We start from the raw sequence: 10,877 nt of genomic DNA, 5'->3' as shown, positions 1-10,877 counted from the left end.
TAATGGGTGTATATGTGTGTGTGCGTCGATGTATACTTTAATGTGTGTATCTGCGTGTGTCAATGCATGTATTAATGTGTGTGAGTAGCGGTGTGTTTATCAATATATGTGTACATGAATATGAATGTCAGTGTGTGCATGTCAATATGTGTACTAATGTGTGAATAGCAGTGTGTTTATCAATATATGTATATATCAATGAACGCCTGTATGTGTATGTCAATATGTGTATTAATGTGTGCGAACAGCAAGCAGTGTGTATCAATGTGTGTATATATACGAATGTGTGCGCCTGAGTGCGGACCCAGAGCGCTGCGCTGCTCAGTGGCTCACACACATACTCTACTCCAATCTGTGCTGTGCCATTAAAACCCCCACCGTATATATAAAAAAAGACGCTCCTCTCTGACAGTCCGACAAGGCGTTCGCTGAGACCGCCCGTCTGCCTCTCTGCTCCAGATTCGAGGAATTTCTCTCTTTCTCTCCCACCACTCATCGCTTCTGAGGAGAAAAAGAACCGTGTGTGTTTTATTTTCTCTCTTTTTTTTGTTAATTCCTTGAGAGGGGAAAACAAAAAAATGTGGAAGAACTCTCAGTGTTGAAGCGGACCTATTTCGATCCTGATTTGAAGAGGGGGAGGAGGGGAGTTGCTGCTGAAGAAAGAAAATAAGAAGCCGGGCACAACTTTCTCTGCAGCGTTTCAGCCGAAAGCAACTTTCAGCTTGGATTTTTGAAGGGAGAAGAAGAGGGTACAGCGAAAAAGCGTGTTTCTTTTTTTTCTAATTGTTAAATTCGCCCTGCACGCTACCCGCTTGCCTTGTGGCATCGGTGAAGTATTCGTGTGTGCGAGAAGACTTCTTCCCTGAAACTTTCGCTGTGATTTTTGTGGGCTTTTTTGTGTGTGTGTGTGTGTGTTTTGAGTACATAAAAGTTTTTTTTGTTGTTGTTGTGCTGTTTTGCAAGAAAGAAAAGCAGTGTGAAACAAAAATGGTTCCGTCTGGGATATACCTGGCTGCCAAGTTGCTCGCAGCCGTGCACCTTCTGCAGTTGTTCGCTCAGAGCGGCCGGGCTCTGGTGTGCTTACCGTGCGAGGAATCTAAATGCGAGGAGCCCAGGAACTGCCCCGGGAGTATCGTGATGGACTTCTGCGGCTGCTGCTCCGCCTGCGCCCGGCAGAAGAACGAGAGCTGCGGCGGCGTGTACGGTCTGTACGGGACTTGCGACCGCGGCCTCCGGTGTGTGATCCGACCCCCGTTCAATGGCGATTCCATCACCGGCTACCAAGTCGGCCTCTGCGAAGGTAGCTCGGAAATCAGCGCGGACTTTTTCTCTCTCTCTCTCTTTTAACATGGCGGGGTGGCATGCTGTAACTTGGAACCGAGTGAAGTTCAGTCTAGTTGCTATTTTCACATTTCACTGACTGGCTGAGGGGGGGGGGGGGGTGCTAAGTTATTTTTTTAAAATTGCAGTGTATGCTTTTGCACAACGTAGCCAGTGGAAGCAAAATTTTGATCCCGCTTTGTATTTTTAGCATATATATATTTATTTAAAATTGCAATGCACCTTTCTGCGGATTTGATCTGGGCTGGAATCTGCAAAATTGCATAGTTCGGGGTTTTTTTTGCATTGGGTGTGATGACCTGCACACAATTGGATTTATTCATGTCCTTTTAAATATATGTATAGTATCTACACAACATATAATAGCTTTTTATAATCTTTACAATCGCACATCCGTAGCTGAGCTGAGGCTGTGATCTGGTAGATTGTAAAGGGGATCTTTTTTTGTTGCTACTAATAGATTCCTTGCTGTTTTTGGATTCGATATTGCGAGTTCAGGCTTTGACTGTGGGCTGTTGAGGGGGTTTTTTTTGACAGGAATGTTTGCTATGTCTGATTGCGGACCGGCCCCCTAAAGGTTTGGAAGCCACACTGTGATGCCTCAGGGAAGCACGCCGTGAGAGCCCTTCTTACAGTGTGTGTTGAGAACCGACAGCACACGACAAAGCGCACACCACCAACTTTACAGTCTAACTTTCAGCAATTTACATCAGCGTAGGTCGGTGCTGTCATTTGTAAAGTGTGTATTTGTGTGACTGTGGTGTGTGTGTGTGTGGGGGGGGGGGGGGGGGGACGAATTGTGTGGTTACAGGTGGGGACCACACGCCGGCCACTTGTGGCTTTTTCATTAGTTTAATAAATACAAGCTGAAGACGGTGAGTAAGGAATTTAAAAGAAAACACCCTTTTCTAACTGAGTGCAGCGGGCTCTCCGGGATATTGGAAATTCTGCCATCACGATTTGTATAAGAGTCTGCCTTTCCAAATGGGATCGGGGTGACTTGAAATGCGGCCTCTTTATTTTTTCTCTCTCTTCTGAGGAGACTTCATAGAATCAAACTGGCGAGAGAAAGAAAAAAAAGCATAAACGTCATCCGATTTACTTACTTGCTTAAAATATATTTTGCTTTGTCTAAACTGGATTTCACTTTGACCCGGGCATTTAATTTCTTCAGGCAGCAGGATTTTGTATTTCCTAAAAAAGTAGGAACAAATCTCTGCTCAGAGGTTTTCTTACCCCCCCCCCCAAAAATAAAGAAATGCTTGGCGAGTACTTTTCCATCCTCCCCCACACCCCCGTTCTCCCTTATTAATTTTCAAACGCAGAAACTTGCTTTCTGAGCAATCTCTCTCGAAAGACAGGCGGCAGCAGCGAGCTTTGGAGAAAAATCAGAAATTCTCACGACTGGGGGGAAGTCAAAACAGTAACTGAGCTCGAAATCTCCTCTCCAGGAACTTAAGTCGATCGGTTTTTGTTTTGCTTGTTACCAATTATCTAAGGTTGTTTCAGACCGTGACAGAGGGGATGGGAGAAGATGGGGTTCGGGGTGCAGGTGATGTTGGAAATTAGTGCTGTAAAGGTAACTAACTACATTGGGCTTTGGGAGCTGCTGTTTTTCTTTTAAATTCCTAAGCAGTGGGAATGTCAGCCTTCCGCCACCACTTTCTTATCCTGAAAGTTTCGACAGCCCTCCACCCTTTCTCCTTCAGATCCCAAGGATTTCCTTCCCTTCGCCTGCTGGGACCTTTCCAGGGCTCAGCTCCAACCTTGGAGCACATGATACATCAAAACAAGAGCTTACCAATGACACAGAGTGCAGACCCAGCACTACCCAACCCATGACCTGTACTTCCTAGCTTCTGAACAAAACAAGGTTCATGTTTGTGTTTTAGCTGTTTAGATTTGGCACCAAATTCTGAAGCAGAAGTTGGCAAGGGGATTGTGTTAGTTCGAGGTGTTACTTCAGGCTCCATGATGCCTCAGAATCTTTAACTCATCAGGAACTGAGCACCACTGCTCAGGCCCCAATTGCAGCATCACAGTGAGCTGATCTCACCTGGTGAGGGATTAAGATTACTGCGATTAGTGTAACCAATTTCAGGTTAGTGAAGAAGGCCAAATTCGGGACTGCTCGCATATCCAGAGATTTCATCTGGAAGCCCCATAGTGTGGGGGCAGAATTCAGCTTAACCAGGATGCTACCTCCAGTCAGGCAAAGTCGACATAGAATACTGACTCTGTGGATGAGTTTCCTGGGCCCAGACAGATTCAGTGCTTGTCTGAAGGGAAAGCCTTGGCACCGTGCCACATAACGGGAAACCTGCTAGCGCATACAGTTACTGCAGCAAAACAAAAAGTCTGGAAGCACTTTGGTCCATAAATGTAGAATGAAAGCAGAGGATGCTGAAAGTACTTCGCTGATCAGGCAATATCTGTGGAGGCCCAAACACAGTTAATGTACTGTATGTTACATCTCCCGAGGGTATGTTGGCAGGTGAGGCGAGATGCAAGTTTGAATGCAACCCTTTAATCCTGTTCAGGAGAAGAGAATGTCGTCATGGGAAGAGGGAACTTGTTTTGTACATTTGACAAGCCTGGTATGCTGTGAAAAAGATGTGATCATTGAGATATGGGCCATTGTGCCAAAGGGATGGTGCGATCGCAGATAGATTTATTACTGTGATCTATTCGTAGGCTCCACTTTAAATTGAGAAGAAAATCAAAGTATTGTAATATAGGTAAATTTCACAGCTACATGTTTTTATAAAATCTATTCACCACCTTAGTACCTCAACATCCTTCATTGATAAAGATGTAAGTGCTATTTATTGTAGTAGATTGTGTGGACTGCCAGAATATCAACTAAAAGACAGGCAGTGTTACCTCCCTGTTGGTGATCTGCTCTATGCTCCGATACTGACAAGGCCAGTAAGGGCCAGCAAGGGAAGGAAACGTGCTGAGTACAAGAGCTAACATTCTGTCTGGTCTCTCCTGAGACCTGGGGAACACCTGTATGCTCATGTCACTAGAATGGAGGGGAAGCTGGAGGAAGTCATTCCACACAGGAGTACTTTAAAAAGAATCAGTTACATGTTTGCAAAGGAAGGACATCACCGGATGAGTCACAAAAGGCTGGGAAATGAGATTAAAGCAGGTAGCTCTGCTCAAAGAGGTCTGGTTCAAATGTCCTCTGCTAATGTAATTACTTGATCCTTTGGTGCTATTTCCATTCTTGGAACACAAAATCATGTTATGCTTTATTTTCCCTGTAAATGTTGTCTTTTAATTCTTGTGGTGTGATAGATTCCACTAGTGTTATCTCCATGAAATGCATGCTTTTTAATTGGTAAGGAAGGCCATGGTTTACGTAGTTATGCTGAACAATAGTGAGAAGACTCCACTGGTGGCCTTAGTGGGTTAATCCAAGGGGGTGATGAGATGCTGAACCATAGAAATTTGTCATCTTGTATTCTCTGAGACCTCAGCCAGAGGAGCAGTGAGGCTGTGTCAGTTGTCCCTTCAGATTGGGTAAAGAAGCTTCACAGCCCTTCAGATGGATAGTGAAACAGCATGAGTTCCTGTCAATGGGCAGTGAGCTAGAGGGTTTTGTCAAATGTAGGCATAATTTGGAGCAAAAACCTGTCAGCACTGATGTAAAATGGACACCTGGCGGCAGTACTGTAAAACTGCTCCAGGAAGAGCAACTTGAGTCAGCAGTTATTGGAGGAGAATAAATAGAGTTTACGTTAAATGTGTAAACAAATGCAAAATATGGTGTAAATTGTAACATTTGCCTGGATTTTTCCAATGGCCAGACATAGATGGGAGTTGGTCATGGGGACCCTGATGGGAGTTGGTCATGGAGACCCTGCGGAATCCTCATCCTAGCACAGTCCAAAGGAATTGATTGGGAAATTGAATCATCTGCTGAGCAATTGTGTTACATCTGGAACCCTGAAGATTCCATTTCAGCAGAAACTTTGGAGGGTTCCAGTGAGGTTAAGTAAAATACTTGCTCAGGAAACATTAGACTGTTAAATCTGAGTCGTAACTCCTCAATAGCTGTTAAACTGACCCTGTATATACTTCAGATTCTTGCCCCCCCAGCTACACCTTCCTCAGAATCCCTACATCACAGAGCTTGACCAATCAGCCTCCTGGGACCTGATTGGAATCCCCTGCTGCTGTATTCAAATAGCAGCCTATTTGAATACTACTCTACCAGCCTACTCCACCAGCCCCAACTTCTTCCACCCCAATGACCTACCCTAAATAGTACATCCCATACCTGGTACCCTGGCACCCTAATCACTTTTGACTTGGCATCCTGCCCAGCTGGAACCCCACACCATTCAACTTGATCCCTACATACCTGGCGCATAATCCCTGATGGACACCCTCTCCCAGCTGGCACCTAACTTTACCTGGAACCCAGCCCTTCCCATCTAGCATCCTACCCACCCTGCATCATTACTAACCCAGCATCCTACCCCATACTCACCTGGCATCTTAACCTTGCACCCTACTCCCTCCCTAGCTCCAACCCTACTGACTTGATATACTAACCCTGTGTCCATCTGTCACCTTCCCCTCCCAGCACCCTAATACCTTGTGTACTTATTAATTGACAGTGGCTGTCAGTGTTAGAATGGAGCAGTGAACAAGTGTGAAGAGGGAGGGATGCCATAGTTTGTCTTCCCCCAACAGTTCTGTACCGTGAAAGAGCTGTCATAGGAACAGGAGTAGGCCATTCAGCCCCCCAACAAGCCATTCAGTGGGATGCTGGAAGATCTGTGGCCTAACTCCATATACTTACTGTGGGCCCATAGCCCTTAACATTTTTCTTTAACAAAAAATTATCCATCTCAGTTTTAAGACCATAAGACAGGGGAGTGGAAGTAAGGCCATTCGGCCCATCGAGTCCACTCCGCCATTCAATCATGGCTGCTGGGCACTTCAACTCCACTTACCCGCATTCTCCCCGTAGCCCTTAATTCCCCGAGACAACAAGAATCTATCAATCTCTGCCTTGAAGACATTTAGCGTCCCGGCCTCCACTGCTCTCTGCGGCAATGAATTCCACAGGCCTACCACTCTCTGGCTGAAGAAATGTCTCCGCATTTCTGTTCTGAATTTACCCCCTCTAATTCTAAGGCTGAGTCCACGGGTCCTAGTCTCCTCACCTAACATCCAAGCCATGTATTATCTTGTACGTCTCTATTAAGTCTCCCCTTAATCTTCTAAACTCCAATGAATACAATCCCAGGATCCTCAGCCGTTCCTCATATGTTAGACCAACCATTCCAGGGATCATCTGTGTGAATCTCCGCTGGACACATTCCAGTGTCAGTGTGTCCTTCCTGAGGTGTGGGGACCAAAACTGGACACAGTACTCCAAATGGGGCCGAACCAGAGCTTTATAAAGTCTCAGTAGCACATGGTGTTTTTCTATTCCAACCCTCTTGAGATAATTTTAAAATTAACAACTCATCTAGCATCAACTGCCACTTGCATAAGAGAGTTCCAAACATCTACTACCTTTTGTGCATAGAAGTGCTTCCTAACATCTCTCCTGAATGATCTGGCCTCATTAATAGACCATGTCCTCTTGTTCTTGAATCATCAACCACTGGAAGTAGATGATCAATTCTTGCCTATTCCTGGTAATATATTGAAGACTTCGATCAAATCATTCCTCAACCTTCAAAATTCTAGAGAAAATAGGCCTAAGTTTTGTAATCTCTCACTATAACCCAACCCTTGAACTCCAGATATCGTTCTTGCAAACCAAGGTGTCCTCCCTCCAAGCCCAGTATCACCTTCAGAATGGATGTGTAGTTCTACACTGAAGCAACCCTGATTGGAATCTCCTGTCAGAAATGGGTAGCCTTCTTCTTTCATAAAATTCCTTGGAAAATCTGGCCCATTGTTTTATTAAATATTTCTACCATATCTTTTAGTAGCCTGTAAAAAGGTTCCAGGTCAAATTCCTAAATTTCTGAATCTGTACCTGCCATGACTTGTGCTCTTTGTGCACTGAAGAATGAGTAAACTGAAAGTTAAACTCCAGGCATAAGTGTGAATGACTTGATATTCATTACTCTGACACATCTGTGTCACACATTTAAAATGATAGCTTCTGGTATCATTATTGAGGGGGGGGGGGGTGGTGGCTGTGGGACCCTTTAACTTGCTAATTACTTCTATAGACACTGTGCCTTTCAAACCTAAATGTTATAGGGCACACATGGTGTCTTTATGTATCTTTATTTACTGAGTCAGTTCCAAACTAATATTGCCTTTTTAAAGCGTTGACTAAATTTGAAAAATCTTGAGGAAAGAAGATTTAAGAAACAAACTTTGGAAGCCACATTACATGGAAAGTACTCGGCTATTGAGAATCAGAGAGAACCCCCACATATGTCATATATAAACAAGCATTTGGGAACAATTCCCAATGAATTGGTCACTGTACTGTTGCCAAGATTGTGACTTGTTTGATACTCCAGTACGGTTTGCAGTAACATGCAAATTGTGGGCTTATTTTGATCCTGACCGTGTTCTGAAAATACTTTCCTTTCAGATGAGAGCTGGGAAGACGACCAACTTCTTGGAATCGAGCCCTGCAATGAAAACCTAGCAACAGGCTGCAACATCGTCAATGGGAAGTGCGAGTGTGACACTATTCGGACCTGTAACAATCCATTTGTGTTTCCCAGTCGGGAAAACTGCCTTTTGGCAATAAAGCAGATTGAAGGTAAGTGCGCAGTGAATGTCAAAAAGGCACTTCAGATTGGAATTTGTAAATTTGGCATTGTCTTTTATGTTCAGCAGTGGCCACAAATGTAACTGACAGCTTAGTGGGTGTGGATAGATAGAGAATTGGTGAGGTAATCTTACAGAGATATTTAGACTGACATCTGCCTTTGGTCTCCACCTACTCAAGGCCAGATCTCTTCCCCCCTCTCTCTTTCTAACTCATACTTGTCATTTATACCTATCTTCTGTTTGAGAGCCTCTGTAAAATTACAGAATTCTGTGTGATCTGAAGCACAAGGTGTCGTTCTTAAATTTTCATCGTCATCTGCTGATTATTTCTGTAGATTTGTTGAGTTGGCTTTACAGAAAACACGCAACACAGAGTTGGTTGAAATCCCATTTCCCTGCTTTTTTCCCTGCATCGTATAGTATTTTTCTAAATACTGCCCTCTCAAGATCGACACTCACCATTCTCCCAAAAACTACTTTTTGAGAGCAATCCCTCAAAAGTTGCAGAATGTCAGAGCCAATCAGAATTGGGAGAGACAGTTGGGGGGGAAATGGCTCAACATGTAGTTGACAAGGAGGGTCTTAAGGGGGCTTTTGAAGGTGAGAAGTTAGGTAGCAAAGAAAGAGGAGCTTACAGAGGCAGTTGGAGTGGTAGGACAAGAGACTGGAAGGTTCTATACATGATGGTAAAGTGGACGAACAGGACCACATGAAGCTAGTCAGAACTAGAAGATGGGGGAACAGAGCGATGACTGACTATAAGGGACGGTTAATATGGGGGAGGGGCTGCAGAAATAAGGAGAGCATGTAGGCTGCTCACTCCTCTTCTAGTTTTTCTTGCTATTGCAATCAATAGCTGATCCACTGCTGTCTAGTTTTCTTCCTGACCTGCAGAATACCACCCCCCCCCCCCCCCCCCACCCACACCACAATGGGAAAAAGCAGGGAGGATTGGAGGAGGTAACAAAAGCAGGGGAGAGATTTATGGACCCAGCTCTTCCTTATCTCGACTTTGTAATAACGTTATTGCCCTTGTTCTGAACTATGGAAGTAGCCTTTCACAAGTTCATCTCTACTCCTTTCATAATTTAAATGGCTCTGTTTAAACAGCCCCACCCAGTACCAATGAACACACACTTCAAAAATGTACTTTATTCATAAAAAATCTTTGTATACATACACAGTCATGAAAGCAGTTTGGTTTTGAACAGCCTTTGCATATGGAGAATAAACAAACATTGGAGTTTGACTTCCCCCACCTCACCCTAGTTCCAAACTTCCAGCTCAGTAACTGTCCCCATGACTTGTCCAGACTTGTCCTACCTGCCTATCTCCTTTTCCACCTATCCACTCCACCCTCTCCTCCCTGACCTATCACCTTCATCCCCTCCCCCACTCACCTATTGTACTCTATGCTACTTTCTCCCCACCCCCACCCTCCTCTAGCTTATCTCTCCACGCTTCAGGCTCACTGCCTTTATTCCTGATGAAGGGCTTTTGCCCGAAACGTCGATTTCGAAGCTACTTGGATGTTGCCTGAATTGCTGTGCTCTTCCAGCACCACTAATCCAGAATCTGGTTTCCAGCATCTGCAGTCATTGTTTTTACCTTTCCAATAAACAAACCCAAGGCATTTCTTACTTATGCAAAATACTACTTACATATAGTTGAGACACCGGGAAGGTCCAATAACTGAACAGACCCCCATTGTAGTTTGGCCAAAAGACCTTAGGCGGTGGTCTTTCCCCCACTGCGGTAAAAACAATGACTGCAGATGCTGAAAAGCAAATACTGGATTAGTGGTGCTGGAAGAGCACAGCAGTTCAGGCAGCATCCAACGAGCACTTTCCCCCACTGCACCTTGGCAGCAGCTGTCACCAACTTTAGTGCATCCCTCAGCACATAGTCTTGGACCTTGGAATGTGTCAGTCTTCAACACTGGATCGCGGTCACCTCTTTGCTCTGGAGGACCAACAGGTTTGGGGCAGCCTGAAGTGTGTCCTTTAATGAGTTGATGATCCTCCAGGTACAGGTACTGTTTGCCTCTGTGTGCCTGGAGCATGTATAGGCAGCTGTTCAGCAATGATACATCAGCCTCTTCTGGGAAAAGGTCCAAACAACCGCGTGCCTTCTTCCACCTTCTTCACCGTCACTCTGTCCGTGTTCTGGACACCACCTGGCCTGGGTGCAGGTGCTTGCTAAGGTCATAGCTTTTGGTTGGCTTTATCCTGAATTGGTGTTAGGCCAAAACCATTATGAGAAGGTTCGTCAACTGATCATCTTCCAATGTCCAATCACGATCCAGTGGTGATCTCGAAATTCTCTGATGACTCGAAACTCGGAGTTTACACTTGAGCTTAGCTGGAAAACCGTTCGCAGGAAGTGTCTCCAGCTACAACTCCTGGAAACCTGGGTTATGGAGTTGGAGCAGTTTTTAGGGACACTGTGGAGATTCATGAAGCTGAGTATAGTGGGCTGATCACTCCTCAGGTTAAAACTCCACAGATAGGAAGGGAATGGGTGACCACCCGACAATGCAAGTGGACTAGGCAGGCAGTGCAGGCTATTCCCCTGAGAAACAGATAGACCACTTTGGATACAGTTGAGACACTGGCTCCACTGCATGGGACAGGAGGAGAAAGTGTGAGAATGCACTAGTCTTCAGGGATTCAGTTGTAAGGGGAATAGATAAGTGTTTCTGTGGCCACAAACAAGGTTCCAGGATGGCATGCTGCCTTCCTGATGCTAAGGTCAAGGATGCCTCGGAT

The 10,877-nt window shown here is 45.0% G+C and overlaps 1 protein-coding gene across 1 annotated transcript in view; it reads left to right on the top strand.

Annotated features, from left to right (window-relative positions):
- The first annotated feature begins 306 nt into the window (after positions 1–306).
- The window catches only part of crim1 (cysteine rich transmembrane BMP regulator 1 (chordin-like)), a 211,218-nt gene continuing 200,647 nt past the window's right edge, over positions 307–10,877 (top strand). The window contains exons 1-2 of the mRNA XM_072580500.1: positions 307–1,300; positions 7,925–8,098. Coding sequence (XP_072436601.1) covers positions 988–1,300; positions 7,925–8,098 — 487 coding nt within the window. The 5' untranslated portion in view covers positions 307–987. The remainder of the gene's footprint in view (positions 1,301–7,924; positions 8,099–10,877) is intronic.

Source organism: Chiloscyllium punctatum, chromosome 11, assembly GCF_047496795.1.
Source record: "Chiloscyllium punctatum isolate Juve2018m chromosome 11, sChiPun1.3, whole genome shotgun sequence".
Lineage (NCBI taxonomy): Eukaryota > Metazoa > Chordata > Chondrichthyes > Orectolobiformes > Hemiscylliidae > Chiloscyllium > Chiloscyllium punctatum.
Note: the sequence above shows the minus strand (reverse complement) of the source record. Positions and strands in the feature narration are given on the sequence as shown.